The sequence below is a fragment of the Mus caroli genome, chromosome 7 (assembly GCF_900094665.2).
Source record: "Mus caroli chromosome 7, CAROLI_EIJ_v1.1, whole genome shotgun sequence".
NCBI lineage: Eukaryota > Metazoa > Chordata > Mammalia > Rodentia > Muridae > Mus > Mus caroli.
This window is the reverse complement of record NC_034576.1, coordinates 120347179-120364239: the sequence shown is the minus strand read 5'-3', so window position 1 is coordinate 120364239 and position 17061 is coordinate 120347179. Positions and strand designations below refer to the sequence as shown.

General features: G+C 40.0%; 1 protein-coding gene and 1 non-coding gene across 3 annotated transcripts in view; one reads left to right on the top strand and one right to left on the bottom strand.

The window, feature by feature from the left end:
• The window catches only part of Smg1 (SMG1 nonsense mediated mRNA decay associated PI3K related kinase), a 107129-nt gene that overhangs the window by 75790 nt on the left and 14278 nt on the right, over nucleotides 1-17061 (top strand). For both annotated transcript variants that reach the window (XM_021167438.1, XM_021167439.1), the window contains 15 exons: nucleotides 1392-1638; nucleotides 1992-2221; nucleotides 3426-3674; nucleotides 4474-4612; nucleotides 4699-4808; nucleotides 4934-5152; nucleotides 5553-5743; nucleotides 6927-7099; nucleotides 7226-7505; nucleotides 8731-9003; nucleotides 9172-9406; nucleotides 12648-12874; nucleotides 15540-15690; nucleotides 15784-15973; nucleotides 16139-16608. In XM_021167438.1, coding sequence (XP_021023097.1) covers nucleotides 1392-1638; nucleotides 1992-2221; nucleotides 3426-3674; nucleotides 4474-4612; nucleotides 4699-4808; nucleotides 4934-5152; nucleotides 5553-5743; nucleotides 6927-7099; nucleotides 7226-7505; nucleotides 8731-9003; nucleotides 9172-9406; nucleotides 12648-12874; nucleotides 15540-15690; nucleotides 15784-15973; nucleotides 16139-16608 — 3384 coding nt within the window. The remainder of the gene's footprint in view (nucleotides 1-1391; nucleotides 1639-1991; nucleotides 2222-3425; nucleotides 3675-4473; nucleotides 4613-4698; nucleotides 4809-4933; nucleotides 5153-5552; nucleotides 5744-6926; nucleotides 7100-7225; nucleotides 7506-8730; nucleotides 9004-9171; nucleotides 9407-12647; nucleotides 12875-15539; nucleotides 15691-15783; nucleotides 15974-16138; nucleotides 16609-17061) is intronic.
• On the bottom strand, nucleotides 8069-8200 carry LOC115031579. Its single transcript, XR_003837259.1, has one exon. It is a non-coding gene; the product is annotated as a small nucleolar RNA SNORA71 (small nucleolar RNA).

Here is a 17061-nt window from a genome sequence, read left to right as displayed (position 1 = left end):
AAAGAAAAAAATCCTGAAATACTAGACAAGAAAACTAATTTAAAAATATGTTTGTTTTTACAAGGTTTCTCTGTGTAGCCCTAGCTGTCCTGGAACTCCCTCTGTAGATCAGGCTAGCCTCAAACTTAACGAGAACCACCTACCTCTTCTTCCCAAGTGCTGGGATTAAAGGTATATGCCACCATATCCACCTTACTATGGTATTTCTTATGCCCAATCAGCTTATTAGGTAGGGCCAGGTTTTTGAGGTTCAAGACCAGATTCTTACTTGTTTTTATTAGTTAAAAACCTGGAGGAGATGTATATGAAATAAATCATTGAGAAAAGTTTTTAAGATTGTAGTTTAGGCTATAGAGATGGCTCATTGGTTAAGAGCACTGGTAGCTTTCACCCAAATGACAGCTCACAGCTGTCTATAATTCTAGTTCCGGGGGGTCCTGACATCCTCACAGCGACATACAGGCAGGCAAAACACCAATGTACATAAAATGGAAATAAATCTTTTTTTTTTTTTTTTTAATTATAGTTTGTTGTTGTATGTTGATAGCATTGGCTGTCAAAACTAAGGGGCCTTGTATGTTAGATGAAGCACTCTTCCATTCCTAAATCTCCAGATTTTCCATCCCTGCTCCATGTTTAACTAAACATAGTCTCTTTATGTGAACATGCTAGTTTATTTGTTATTTTCTCCTGATTAATGGGAGATTTTCTAGTTTGTTTAATTTTTTTAAACAACTTACTGAAAATTGCTTTGAAAGTTTATATATTAGGTTGTTAATCCAGATATACATTACTATAAACAGGGGTAGAGCTTTGCTTTATTGTTTGTTCCCCAGGGATTGATCTGTGTTTGATACATTCATTGCTCCCTGTGGTTATTAGCAGTGGTTCTCGTGTTTGTTAGTTTGTTTTTTCCATATGTCAGGTGGTCATCTTTAAACTGTTACTTTTGTTAAAATATTGTCTGGTACAGTGTTGTCTGTGCTGTTTAGTTTGTACAGCCTCTTATAAATTCATGATAGAGCTGTATTTTTGCTTATAACTTTGTATTAGTAACTTAGCAGGTGGTGTCCCAAGGTAGTCTCTGCTGTTCTACTATGGCAAAACTGATAGATTGCTGAGGCATAGCCCGCAGCTTCATAGAGACCCTCTGTGGGAATTTCTCCCATTGCTCCTCTTGATTGTTGTTTTAACAAAGTAATCATGTACAACATATTAGCACAGCACTCCTTACTTCAAGCGTGGTCCTCATCCCTAGCATCAAATCAGACATAGAGACTAAAACAGCAGGTATATATGGGGGTGTTTGGGTTTATCTTTATGCCAAGTACAGTGAGAAGAAAATATGCTACACCAGAATGCAGACTTCTTTTTTTACCTTGTGAACATAGATAATGCTGAGTTTGCAACAGAGAGCGCAGAAACGAGCAAGCTACATCTTGCGACTTGATGAGATCAGTCCTTGGTTGGCTGCCATGACTAACACTGAAATTGCACTTCCTGGAGAAGTCTCAGCCAGAGATACTGTGACAATTCACAGTGTGGGTGGAACTATCACCATCTTACCAACTAAAACCAAGCCCAAGAAACTCCTCTTTCTTGGATCAGATGGGAAGAGCTATCCTTATCTTTTCAAAGGTAGAGCTAAACCTAAGTTGTATTTTTTAAGACAAGTGTGTGACTGACTGTTACTGATATGTGCATGTGTGTGCCCATGTGTGTCCATGTGAGTGTGCATGCACATTAGGATAAGACTGCTGTTGATGAGTTCTGTATTTCTTGTGACCTATGTGATTTTGAATGATTAGTTGGCTGCATGTCACAGTGTTTCTCCCTCTGCACCTTGCAAGTACAACTCAGTGTTAATAACTGGTTCTAATACCATTAAATTCAACTTACTATTGTTCTTACGTCTGCTTTACTGTGTTCATTGCTAACTGAAAATTTAAGAAGTAGTATAGTCCCTGGTAATTTTGATTTTGTATTCATAGGACTAGAAGATTTGCATCTGGATGAGAGAATCATGCAGTTTTTGTCTATTGTGAATACTATGTTTGCTACAATTAACCGGCAGGAAACACCCCGCTTCCATGCACGGCACTATTCTGTAACACCACTGGGAACGAGATCAGGGCTGATCCAGTGGGTGGATGGAGCCACACCATTGTTTGGTCTTTACAAACGATGGCAACAACGGGAAGCTGCCTTACAAGCACAAAAGGTTTGGTAAAACTCAAGTGCATCCGTGTCCTTACTGGACTAAGCATGAACAAGTGTGTGTCAGGGCATTGTTAGTGACTCTGTGAAGTTAAACGTGTGTACATGCATCTGATGGGTTAGAGTAGGCAGAGTTGATGCCCTTAGTAAGTGCTGGTGAGGAAACTACTCACGACTTTATTGAAAAGTAGTTTTAAAACATATGTAGTTCCTAATAGCTCAGCAATTTGATATTTCCTATCTTAAATGCTCTTAAGAGCTTTTGAGTTAGCCGGGCGTAGTGGCACACGTCTTTAATCCCAGCACTCGGGAGGCAGAGGCAGGCAGATTTCTGAGTTCGAGGCCAGCCTGGGCTACAGAGTGAGTTCCAGGACAGCCAGGACTGCACAGAGAAACCCTGTCCAAAACCAAAACACAAAACAAAACAAAAAAAAAGAGCTTTTGAGTTAAACTTGTAAATAATAAAATGTGTTAAAATCCAGATGTAATATTCAGTATTTGAATAAGAACATTGACTTACTTGATCAGTACAGTATCCTTTTTTGTACCTACCTGTGAATTTTACAATTTGATTCAGGCTAAAAATTTTAATTTGAAATTCATTTAGTCACCTACCTGTGAAATTTATATGTGAAGCTGCAGAACTGAGGAGGAGGCCCAGATCTAGTACACTGCAGGCAGTTACTTCAAGCTGGTGGAGCTTGAAAAGAAGCATGCTTTTCTTCTCTTTTTATGTATTTTTGTGGTGGAATCTAATTCCATGGCTCCCCAAATGCTAAGCCTTCCTGTACCTTCAGCCTGGGAAGCTAAGTTTCAAAAGCAAGCACAGGTCTATAGTCCAGTTATCAAAGAATAAGTTAGAGAGCTGGAGGAGCTGTCTCAACGTTGTCAGGGACATCAGGGAAGAATCAAAATATGCACTGGTAGATTATGCCTTTAAAAGTGAATTGTGTTATAAAAAATATAGATTGGATTTTATGTTGGACCTCAAGAAAACTCAAGAGTCCAATCTTTAAACAAACTCAATCACAAGAAAGAGAAGATAAATAGTACAGAAGAATCGACTTTTGATTTTCTTTTGTTTTTAAATATAAAATGTAGACAGTTAGGTGGAAAACACTATGAAAAATAAGTTTTAAAAAGTACTCTGTAGTTTTTGTCTTTCCTTAAGTAAAACTAATCTTTTCTTTTAAAAAAATTTTTTTAAGGCCCAAGATTCCTACCAAACTCCTCAGAATCCCAGCATTGTACCTCGTCCTAGTGAACTTTACTATAGTAAAATTGGTCCTGCTTTGAAAACAGTTGGCCTTAGCCTGGATGTGTCACGGAGGGATTGGCCCCTCCACGTGATGAAGGCAGTGTTGGAGGAGTTAATGGAGGCCACACCCCCAAATCTCCTGGCCAAGGAACTCTGGTCATCTTGCACCACTCCTGACGAGTGGTGGAGAGTCACACAGGTATGCAGCATGTGGGGGGTTAGGTGTCACCAATGCTACCCTGGCTTTGATCAGATTCTCTTTGTTAGTTTTTGTAGTCTTTCTCTTTCCAGACTTTGTAGTTGATTCCTGTGCTTGAATGATACTTGAGAGTTATAAAAAATGTGCCAGTGATTGTAAGGGAAGGGTTGTGGGGATGATGGATGGAATTAAAAAGTAAATATGAAAAGACCTTTATTTTAAAACCTAGTCTTCTGGGCTGGTCAAAAACCCCAACACTCAGGAATCAGAGGCAGGCAGATATCTATTAAAGGGCAGCCTGGTCTACATGGCTGTCTACTGCAAAACAAACCAAACCAAAACACAACAAAAACTACCCACATTATTTCTGGGGCTTGTGAGGGAGAGGGCTTAGAGTATGTACTGCTCTTTCAGAGGACCCAAATTTGGTACCATCACCCATATCTGGGTGTTACTCTGGCTCTGGGGGATTCGGTGCCTTTTGTAATGACTTTCTGGACTGCACCAATGTGCACATGTCCACACATAGACACATAATTAAAAATTGAACTAAGTCTTTAGCAGCAACAACCCCTCTCCCAAGCTTTCATCGTATTCCTTAGATCCCAGTGTTAAATGCTCCTTTTATTATATGACTATCCTGGGTAGCCATGTGCAGCAGTCTTAAGGAGTGCTTTGTGATTATTGGCTTATTTTAGAACAAGGGAAGTAGGATTATAGAGTTGTATTGACCTCAGATCATCCAGTGTCTTTTGGAGGAAGATCGGCCCCTAATGTTTACCTGCTTCCTTCCCTTTAGTCCTATGCGAGATCCACCGCTGTCATGTCTATGGTTGGCTACATAATTGGTCTTGGAGACAGACATCTGGATAATGTCCTCATAGATATGACAACTGGAGAAGTAGTTCACATAGATTACAATGTTTGCTTTGAAAAAGGTAAGATGAAATGGGCTTCTCCATTTATTTGAAGGTCAGGTTATTTTGGTGTTAAGGGCAAAAGTAAAATGATTTGTCTTTTTAAGGTAAAAGCCTTAGAGTTCCCGAGAAAGTGCCTTTTCGAATGACACAAAACATTGAAACAGCACTGGGTGTAACTGGAGTAGAAGGTGTTTTTAGGCTTTCCTGTGAGCAGGTATGCCTTTCCTCTTTTGTCCTGTAGTGTAACTGTATAATGAGCAAAATCCATGGGAGGAAGTCATAAAACATTTTCATATGGAAACTTGTGTTGAGTTTATTGAAAAACACTTCTAAAAATAGGTTCTCCACATCATGCGGCGAGGCCGAGAGACTCTGCTGACACTCTTGGAGGCTTTTGTGTATGACCCCCTGGTGGACTGGACAGCTGGTGGTGAGGCTGGGTTTGCAGGTGCTGTCTATGGTGGAGGTGGCCAGCAGGCTGAGAGCAAGCAGAGTAAGCGAGAGATGGAACGTGAGATTACCCGCAGCCTCTTTTCTTCCAGAGTTGCTGAGATTAAGGTGAAGCCCAAAGATGTTATGTCACTCACTGTCCGCTTTTTAACATAGCAGATGTACTTAAGGGTTGAGTATGTTTGGGCTTTTCTGGGTGTGAGGACTCCTTGTCATCTCTATTAGACTGTCCTCCCACACAGACGCATTCACACTCCTTAGAGCTATTCCAATGAACATAGCAAGTGTCTAGTGCAAATAACTGAATAACCCTTTTTCCTGTTCAGTAGTCAGAGATCTCAGGCTTATTTTCTGTGGCCCGTGATCTGTTCACTTAATGGCAATGTAAATGTGAATGTATTGATTATCAAAGGTAGAACAACAAAGCAATATCTTAGTTTGGATTTTAGGTAAAGCAGCACACCCAGATGTTCCTGTACTCACTGTTCCTGATCACAACCTCCTCCAGGTGAACTGGTTTAAGAACCGGGATGAGATGCTGGCTGTGCTTCCCAAGCTGGACAGCAGCTTAGATGAATACCTAAGCCTGCAGGAGCAGCTCACAGATGTGGAAAAACTGCAGGGCAAACTGCTGGAAGAAATAGAATTTCTAGAAGGAGCTGAAGGAGTGGACCATCCATCTCGTACTCTGCAACACAGGTTGAAAATAATAATTGATTTGTGCTTCTGGACATAATGGTGTTACAGAGAAATTTTGTATTCGTGTAAACACTGTCAGCTTGAAATAGAATTTTTAGCAACTTTTTTTTTTTTTTTTTTAATTTATTCTCCCTCCCCCAAGACAGGATTTCTCTGTATAGCCCTGTCTGTCCTGGAACTCATTCTGTAGAACAGGCTGGCCTTGAACTCAGAAATTTGCCTGCTTCTGCCTCCCAAGTGCTGGGGTTAAAGGCATGCACCACCACTGCCCAGCGAATTTTCATCAACTTAGTATGAATTCTGTTAATGGCCATGAATTCAAAGTGCAGATACTCAGCTGTTTACTTATATTTTTTACTTTATTGTAGTTAATTCTGTGACAAATTATTGGATGGAACTCTATATATAGTGAGTAATTAGAACCCTTAGATTTAGAAAACCTAGGGCTTGGTTTTCTCTCTGCTTGTGTGTGATGAGTCCTTTATTCATTTGGACAGTGGCAGTTACCTGCTTTCTTGACTTTAAAAATAAAGCATGCGGGAGGCAGAGGCAGGCAGATTTCTGAGTTCAAGGCCAGCCTGGTCTACAAAGTGAGTTCCAGGACAGCCAGGGCTACACAGAGAAACCCTGTCTTGAACCCCCCCCCCCCCAAAAAAAAAAAAAAAAAAAAAGCATACAGGAACCAGAGAGATGTCTTAGCAGTTACCAGCACTGACTGATCTTGCTGAGGACCTGGGTTCAGTTCCCAACACCCACATGGCATTTCCCACCTATAAATCCAATCTCAGGTGCTCTAGTCCTCTCCCTTCCCTGGGCCCCTGCACATAAACTTCATGTAGTCATACATAGACATAAAAGTAATAAGTAAATAAACCCTTTAAAAGCATATAACACACAGAAGGTAACAAGTTATCGAATATGTGTGTCTACCATTACTAGAGGCTTTTAGTCTATAAAGATCCAGCGATTTTCCTTCAAGAAATCTCAGATTCAGTTAGTGCTTATTTAAAATGTGAGCATAGTTAAGGAAATTGCAAGTTGGAACAAACCAAAGCAAGGAGACATTTGAACAGTGTCCTTGAGATTTAAAAGGAGCTAACTAATCTAAATATTTACAGTGTCATGCCTTAACTAGATAGAAGAAAAAGCTGCAAATGACCTTTGACTTTGGTTTCCTGATTAGGTATTCGGAGCATACTCAACTACAGACCCAGCAAAGAGCTGTTCAGGAAGCAATCCAAGTAAAGCTGAATGAGTTTGAACAGTGGATAACACATTATCAGGCTGCATTCAATAACTTAGAAGCAACTCAGCTTGCAAGTTTGCTTCAAGAGATAAGCACACAAATGGACCTTGGTATGTGAGCATGTGCATTCTGTCATTGTATGTTTGAGAGGATGGGAGTCTAATTTTTGAGTCTTAAAATTGAGTCTGCTATCAATGATTACTGACTTGAAGTGGTTTCATTGTGACTGTCTTTAGGTCCCCCAAGCTATGTACCAGCAACAGCCTTTCTACAGAATGCTGGGCAAGCACACCTCATCAGCCAGTGTGAGCAGCTAGAGGGGGAAGTTGGCGCTCTGCTGCAGCAGAGGCGTTCTGTGCTCCGTGGCTGTCTGGAACAGCTGCATCACTATGCAACGGTTGCTCTGCAGTATCCAAAAGCCATATTTCAGAAACATCGAATTGAACAGTGGAAGGCCTGGATGGAAGAGCTCATCTGCAACACCACAGTAGAGCGCTGTCAAGAACTCTATAGGAAGTAAGTTGAAGGCATCTTATTCCCTACATTTAACTCTGAGGGAAGCAGGGTTGTGTTGTAAGTTGCTGTCTTATTAGTTAGAGCTTCTTTCAGTTGCTGTGAGAAAGACCATAACCAAAGCAACTTGAGGAGGAAGTAGTTTATTTTTGTATCTTACCATGTATAGTCCAGCATGAAGGAAACTGAGGGGAGGAACTCAAGGCAGGAAGCCTAGAGGCAGAACCTGATGCAGAAACTATGTAGTAAGTAGTCTTCCTCCCTTGCTTGCTCAGCCTGCTTTTTCATACAACTCATCCACCTGCCCATGGGCTGTGCTTTCCCACATTAATCATTTATCAAGAAAACACTCTCCAGACATCTTTACCAGGTAGGCAATCTGGTGGGGGCATTTTCTCAGTTAAAATTCTTCCCAAATATGTTGAGGTTTGTGTCAAGTAGACAAAACGAGCCAGCACAGTTGCATTTGTATTTTATTTTTCTGAAAAAATGGTTAACAGATGAAATTTCAATGAAGTACCTGGTGGGTTTTTTTTTTTTTTTTTTTTTTTTTTTTTTTTATACAATGTGGGAAAGCACCAGGGTTTGGCAAGGACGAGTGTGGATCCTCCAAACACGGGGAAAGGCTTTCCGAATCCTCTCCCTGCCATATCAATGACCAGGGCACCTGCAGCTCACAATCACTTTCGAATACAGGGGGTCATTTGTTTTTTAATGCTTTTGAGAAAGTCTGTCCTATGTCACCTTTCCAAGTAGCTGAGATTACAGTATTGTGCTATCACCACCAGATATCTTGGTGCATAAGAGGGTGCTTATTGCAAGTTTGAAGCCAGTCTCTTCCTGACTCAAACTCCTCAGGGCTTGGGTATGATCCAGTGCTAGATTTGTGGAATATCTACGTTTGCAACGTTATGGACTCCATTCCTGCATTACTGCAGAGGGAGAAAGAGGATATTAATGTGAGCTCATTCAGGGTTTCTCTTGCAAGATAAACCGTTTCTCCTAATTAGTAGATGAAAATGCTCACATGGTAGGATTGTTCAAGGAAGTTATTAAGTCATTGTATCACTCAATAAGCTATCTTATGAAATAGCTTGTGTTCTTGAGACTTTTTGACTTTCTTGAGACTTTTTTGAGACTAGAATGCAATTTTCTCATTTTGCAGTGTGAATGTTATTTATATGCAGGGGTGTATTAATATAAGCAAGCACCTGCTTTATTTTTATAGGTATGAAATGCAGTATGCTCCTCAGCCACCTCCAACAGTGTGTCAGTTCATTACTGCTACTGAAATGACCCTTCAGCGGTATGCAGCAGACATAAACACCAGACTTATTAGACAAGTGGAACGTTTGAAACAAGAAGCTGTCACTGTGCCAGTTTGTGAAGATCAGTTGAAAGAAATTGAGCGTTGCATTAAAGTTTTTCTTCATGAGAATGGAGAAGAAGGTTCTCTGAGTCTAGCAAGTGTCATTATTTCTGCCCTTTGTACTCTTACAAGGTGAGCTAGTGCTTCATACTAGATGATCTTACTGTATTCATATGTTTTATTTTAATCTCAGATTTAAAACACTGTTATACTTGGCCAGTGTTTGTCACTTTCTTTGAGATTTGAAGTCTTCTCTAGTCTATATGCACTCAGTCAAATTTGTTTTCATTGTCCACATAGGCGTAACCTTATGATGGAAGGTGCAGCTTCAAGTGCTGGAGAGCAGCTGGTTGACCTGACATCCAGAGATGGAGCCTGGTTTCTAGAGGAGCTGTGTAGTATGAGTGGAAATGTCACCTGCTTGGTGCAGTTACTGAAGCAGTGCCACCTGGTACCCCAGGACTTAGATATTCCCAACCCAGTGGAAGCATCTGAGGCTGTTCATTTAGCCAATGGAGTGTATACATCTCTGCAGGTGAGCACTTTGAAGTTTGCTTGGGAATAGAGTTCAGTTCGTAAAGTGCTTGGTTAGCATGCATGAAGCCCTAAGTTTGATCCTGAGAGACACATAGTCAAGAGTAGTGTCACAAGCCTGTAACACTGGTATTCGGGCAGTAGAGCCAGGAAGATCAGAAAGTTCAAGGTCATCCTCAGCTGAGAGACTCAAGTCTTAAAACAACAAACAACCCAGCAGCAAAACAGATTATCAGGCAATGGGGGTTCCCACTTTTTGGCCCCAAGTTTTTTAGGTCAAGGTTAGATATTAAACAGTCTTGCTTAGGTTAAGAGCAGTTTGACTGTTCAATGTTACTTAAGCAATTATTTAAAATGTTGCTATGGATACATGTGTGTGCATAAAGCAGGGATTGGTATGAGGTTTGTAATTAATTTGACTGTTGACTGTTGCTCAAGCAGTTATGTAAAATAAGGATCGGGGCTAGACAGTTGGCTTACTTGATATGAGCACTTGTTGCAAAAGACCTGGTTCAATTCTCAGCACTCACATGAAGAAGGTTCATCTCCTCAGGCACCAGCATGTATATAGTGTAGCAGTGAGTTTAGGCTACACCACTTTGGATCCCTTCGCATTGTACATGTGCACCCACCCAGGAGCTATCTTTGGATCTGCAATGACAAGACAGACCCCCCCCCCCACACACACACACACATACACACACATACCCCAGTTAATTTTAAAATGTCTTGGCTACCTCAAAGGCTGGGCACTCCTAAACCTTTTCCTGCTACCCTAGACCCAGTTGGGGAAGTGCCAGTGGCCACTTGCCTGAATTCTTACATGACTTATTGGTCTTATCTCCTGTAGCTCCTATGTCCATCTGCACCCCATGGCTTTGTGGTGACCTTTTTCCTCCCTGAGTCCTAGTGGCTGCTGGCATCTTTATTGATTCATCATAAACCAGTTCGGGACAAAGGACCTTTAACATTTGGATACACAGATTCCTGATTGAATCAAAGCATTAGAACCAATCTCTAATTGGTTCTAATTAATATCTGTCCAAATTAGGAAAAACACCCAAAACTCTTCTCTCAGACATAAATTGAATATAGCATACCAATTATGTAAATCATAAGGGTGTATGATACACAGTTAATATCCAGTCTATCATGTTTGTCAGTTACATAAAGTACTCTACCATCATTCCTAATTTAAAGAGTTTATGATTCTATACCTGAATTATGTTTTGATTTTTAGCCATTTCAAAACCATGTTTTCAACTCTGTATCACATCTCTCGATGCTAAACAACCTAAGTTTATGAGACTATAACTAGTCTTCAACCCCATCAGAAATCTAAGAACAAATTAAATATTACCTGAGTATTTAAGAAGCACTAAACATAGCTTCTAAAACAGTTGTAGAGACAGCTGACTACCTGGACAGCCCCTAGTCCTTATAATGTTGCAGCATCTGTCGTTAGCCTTCTGGCCCTGAACCATCTGAGAGACTTTGATATGGAGCAGGAACTATAAAGGGCTAGTTTGTTCTGTCTTGGCAGAACTAAACTGTCAACTCTCTCGCATTATGTGTGCTTTCATGAGCAGTATTTTTTTTTTTGTCTGTAGATGGATAGAGCAGTTTTTGCCATGTGGCTTACCTTACCTTACCTTGATAAGCAATATTGCCTGGAGGTAAAGATGTACAATTTTTCTTTGAAGGAGAATAGGAAGCTGTCAGGAGCAGACATGTCAAATGACCTTTAATAATGAAAGCATATTAAATGTCATATTTTGTGGATTTCTGATGTTTTTGAAGACTACGTAAGATATATTTGAACTGTTAAACCTTAGATACTCTTAGCCATTTTTATTTGAGTAAATTGAAAGCATTTTATTATAATTAAATTAGAATCTAACCAGATAGTTTACTATCTGGCCCTTGTGTTACTTAATCCTCTTAAATAGTTTGTAATAGCAGCTATTAGAAAGACTGGGTCAAAACCTTGTATTCTTGAATGAGTGTCATGGGGCACAATGAATATCTAAGAGTAATAATTTTAATTTAAAATTTTGTATCAATAGACAGATTTATACCAATAAGATTATGGCTATACAATATTTTGTTCAAGAATAAAATTTAGTAATCTATCCCATCTGTTTCTTTTCTGTTCAAAATTATGACCATTTCCAAGTTAGTCCTAAAAATGACAACCAATCTATAATTTATAATATAACCATAACCAGACACCCAAACCCAGGGAGTTGGACTGACATCTCTCTATGGCTTCTTCCTGTTGGAGATTGGTTTAAATGTTTTGATTCACTTGGGAATCTGTGTGTCTAAATACTAAAGGTCCTTGTCCCTAATTGGGTTTTGATCAATCAAAAAAGGTGCCAATGGCTAATAACTGGGCAAAGAGAGATGGAGCAGGACCCTGGAGTTGTGTGGGTTAGGATGCTCGGGGAGGGGGGCGAGGAGGAGGAAGAAAGATTGCCATGAAGCGGTGGGACAGGAGATAATGCTAATGAGCCATGTAAGAATTTGGGAAAGTGGCCACTGGCCCATTGGACCTTTGTTAGCATGGGAAGGTTTAGGAGTGCCTAGCCTTTGAGATAGCTAAGACATTTTAAAATAACTGGTATGTGTGCATGTGTATGTTCATGTTCAGTGAGCCAAAGCGGTATAGCTTAAGCTCTCCACTACTGTAGTGCATACACACACAAAGCAAAATACTCATACACATGAAATAATAAAAATAAAAATCTAAGGATCAGAGTGTGGCTTTGTGTAGGTTGGGTTTTTTGTTGTTGTTGTTTGTGTGGTTTGTTCTTTCTCTGTCTCTGACTCTGTCTGTCTCAGATAGGGTCTTATTATGCAGCTCTAGCTGGTGCCTAGATCTCACCATGTGGTCCATGCTAGCCTCTAATTCCTGCTTCTGCCTCCTAGTCCCAAGGGCTAAGATTAAAGGTGTACCATCACACCCAGCCTAGTTTTGTTTTTACATTTTGGGCTTTTTGGACACAGCATCTCTTTTTGTAGCCTTGACTAAGGTGGAATTTGCCGTGTGGTATAGGCTACTATCAAATTTATGGCAACCCTCAAACTTGAAGGACTCCCTCAGGCTCTGCTTCCTGAGAGCCACCATTACAGGCTTGTGCCACCATGCCCTGCATGATTGGGGTTTCAGTTCTGGGACTGCATTATGAAATGTATAATACTTAGCAAAAGCATTAAAATATATATTATTCTTTTTGTAGGAATTAAATTCAAATTTCCGGCAAATCATATTCCCAGAAGCACTTAGATGTTTAATGAAGGGGGAGTGCACCTTAGAAAGTATGCTCCATGAACTAGACAGTCTGATCGAGCAGACTACTGATGGAGTTCCTCTGCAGACTCTGGTTGAGTCGCTTCAAGCCTACTTGCGAAACACAGCCATGGGACTTGAAGAAGAAACTCATGCTCATTATATTGATGTTGCCAGGTAAATGTGTTAACCAACCAGCTATGTTCTGTTTCAGCAAAAAAGAGATGGCAAATCAGCAATCACTATTGCTGTTTTTGTTTCACATGCCTGAAATACCAAGGCTTTGGAGACTAAGGGAAGAACATGGTTCATTTGAGCCATCCTCTTTCACAAAAAGAGAGGTGGTAGGAATTAGGAGATAATCAGGTAATAAGATTCTGAGTTCTAACCTAATTAACTTTATTTTTAATTTTTGGGACAAATCTGATTACTGATGAATGTTTATGATATAAAAACAATGACACAAGTCCATTACTTTATGATCAGTTTTACTACAGATTGTCTACAGTCCTGTGCAAGCTCATCTTTAGTCTGACCTTAGTGCATGCTTTCTTCACAGTAACAGTGTCATGAGATGGGCAGTGGGAAAGTCATGGAATGTGCTTGTATTTCACTAGTAACTAGTAACACTCTTTGAGTGTCTGTGCCCTCTAGTAGCCTATGCAGCTCTTTGTTGTACACACAACTACCCTATTGTTGCCATGGCTACCTGTGTGTACATAAAGTTCAATGTGTGTATATGGGGGGGGGGAGAGTGTGCACACTTGATGGGGGAGACTGAAATCACTTATCACCGTGCATATGCGGAAGTCAGATAACAGCTTTATAGTCAGTTCTGTGCTTCCATTCCCCCCCCCCCCCAAACAGGGTTTTTCTGTATAGCCCTGGCTGTCCTGGAACACTCACTTTGTAGACCAGGCTGGCCTCCAACTCAGAAATCCGCCTGCCTCTGCCTCCTGAGTGCTGGGATTAACGGCGTGCGCCACCATGCCCAGCTATGCTTCCATCTTTATATGAACACTTGGAATCCAACTCAGGTTGTAAGGCTTCTGTGACAAGTATCTTTACCCATTGAGCTCTCTTGTCAGCTCTCATTGTATTTTTTAAAGCCATGAAAGTATATGAGGTGGTTAACTTGGCTGATTAAATGTATACCCCACTTCAGCCAAACAATTTTAATTTAGTTTATAGTTATGTTTGGGAGATTTTAAACATTGTATTCTTGTTTGTTTGTTTGTTTATTGGTTTTTGGAGACAGGGTTTCTCTGTATAGCCCTGGCTGTCCTGGAACTCATTCTGTAGACCAGGTTAGCCTCGAACTCAGAAATCCGCCTGCCTCTGTCTCCCAAGTGCTGGGATTAAAGGCCTGTGCCACCACTGCCCGGCCATTGTATTCTTTAATCCTGAGAAGCAATTTGACTTTGGAAACTTAGCTCTGCAGACATACATTATAGCTATGCTGAGCCCTTAGAAACTCAGGATCATTTCCTTTGTCATTCTGGTATATAAGTTTACTGCAGAAAACATAACTAAGGGGACAGAAATACTGCCTTCCTGGTTTCTTCACATGGAAAATTGCAAGTAGAGAGGAGGGATGGAGAGAAGGACTTGTTTCCACGTGGGAAGTCATCTGCACAAGCTCATTCTGGTTTATGTTCTGTTCCTTGTTAATTTTGTTACATGTTGCTGTGGAGGGTGTACATGCTGGTGTGCACATACAGAGGCCAGAGAATTGCTTTGTGGAGTCCTTGTGTCCACCTATATTAGGGTTGTGGATTGAACTCGTGTCATCGGGCTTGCATACTCTGATAGTAACTGCTTTAGCCATTGTGCCATTTTAACAGCCTTCCCTTAGTTATTTTGAAGTAGATTTTTTTTCTTAAATAATTCAGGAAACACAATATGCATATAAACTTTTGTTGTTCCTTCAACAAAAAGGTAGCAATAATTCCTTCCTGACATCAGTGCTGCTTTTAGCTGCTTTTTCCTTTTTAGCTGTAGTTGTGTAAGAGTGTAACTAGTAATGTAGACATGCACCAGCTAAATGTGGCTTAAACTAGTTATGTAATAGCAGTGTCATCACTTCAAGGAACGGTTACAAGGTAGGTTAAAGCTGTGTATGATTTACTGAATTTCAGACCTCCTCTTGATGTGTAGATGTGGGTGCAGGTTCATGTGCTCATGTATGTCCATCAGAAGTTGATGTCAAGTGTTTTCCTCTCTTGCTCTGCCCCCCACCCCCCTTTTTTTTAATTATAAGAGTCTCTCATTGAGGCTAGAACTCTGATTGCCTAATTCCCCTGTCTCAGCTTTCCATTGCTGGGGTCAGAGGCGTATGGCTTCATGCCTTGCCATTGATGAAAGTTGTCATCTGACATGCTCTAAATCACACAATATTTTTATTATTTTAAGTTTTGAAGTGTACATAATTCAAAACTGTATATACTACAAATGGCAGGTACTTCCATTACTGACTAAAGTTGGTTCCAATTACATTGCTATAGCACCACCGCACCTGACAGTTTTATAGATCTACATTTTGGAATTAGGTTATTAGGTTATTCTTGATGTTCTTATATATTATATAGTAATTTCTAAAATGTCCTTCACGTTTACATAAAACTGAAATCACATAAATAGGTATTACACATAACCAAAACTGAGCTGGACTCATTGATTTCATGATAGAATTGTCGCTAATACCATTCTCTCATAGAAGTTAGCATAATGGTAGCATGTTTCTATAGACTTTGCATAGATGTCTCTAAGACTCAGACTTTTGTATTCTCCAAACAAACTCTCCTTCAGGTGAGGGTCTTAACACCAGTTTCTTTTTCTCTAGAATGCTACATGCTCAATATGGTGAATTAATCCAACCAAGAAATGGTTCAGTTGATGAAACACCAAAAATGTCAGCTGGCCAGATGCTTTTGGTAGCATTTGATGGCATGTTTGCCCAAGTTGAAACTGCTTTTGGCTTATTAGTTGAGAAGGTAAACATTAACTTTGTTTTATGAAAGGTATAAGTGCAATAGTCATTGAATGTGAACAGAGGAAAGTGAGCATTCCTTTTTCCATTTGCATAGTTAAACAAGATGGAAATTCCTGTTGCTTGGCGGAAGATTGACATTATTCGGGAAGCCAGGAGTACCCAGGTCAATTTTTTTGATGATGACAATCACCGGCAGGTGCTAGAAGAGATTTTCTTTTTAAAAAGACTACAGACAATTAAGGAGTTCTTCAGGCTCTGTGGTACCTTTTCTAAAACATTGTCAGGTAATACTAGCATTCCGGCTTAGGTTTCCTTCATAGTACTATAGAAGGATCACTTGGAGGATGCTTCATTTAACTGTGCACTTGTGAATTCTGATGTTTCTTAGATGATCTTATTTCTTCAGGACCCATTTTAAGATAATTTTCATTTTCTTTCTATTTTTTTAGGATCAAGTTCACTTGAAGATCAGAATACTGTGAATGGACCTGTTCAGATTGTCAATGTGAAAACCCTTTTTAGAAATTCTTGCTTTAGTGAAGACCAAATGGCCAAGCCTATCAAGGCCTTTACAGCTGACTTTGTAAGACAGCTCTTGATAGGACTCCCAAACCAAGCCCTCGGACTCACATTGTGTAGCTTTATCAGTGCCCTGGGTGTTGACATCATTGCTCAGGTAGAGGCAAAGGACTTTGGTGCTGAAAGCAAAGTTTCTGTAGATGATCTGTGTAAGAAAGCTGTGGAGCACAATATCCAGGTAGGGAAATTCTCACAGTTGGTAATGAACAGAGCTACGGTGTTAGCCAGCTCCTATGATACAGCATGGAAGAAGCATGACCTGGTGCGCAGGCTGGAAACCAGCATTTCTTCCTGTAAGACAAGCCTGCAGCGGGTGCAACTGCACATTGCCATGTTCCAGGTAAGCAATTTGCTGTGTAATTTTCCTTACACAGTTCATGTATGACAGTATAGAGAAAATATGTAAACTACCTCAGTTGTGCCAAACCAAAGTAAACACTTTCAAGGGTTTTGTATTTTCTTTGCAATTACTTTTGTTTTGTTTTGTTTTTTTGTTTTTGCTTCTTGTTTTCAGTGGAATGGAGTTGGTTTCATGTTTAATGTCCTTTGACTTTCTTTTCAGCAAGACTGCATGATAAGCATTTTATATATTTATGTATTAATGAACAGTGAGTATTGTTTGTGAATGTAGTTTATAATGGTTGTATTTATTCATGGTGTAGGTAGGTCTGCATCCTGTATTGTTTAGTTTGTAATTAAATTTATCTCTAAATAGGTTTCACAGATGCTCTAAAAATACAGTGCATAGCTTTGGGTCTAAGTAAATCTGCCTTTATTTTGAAAAGTGTGTTTA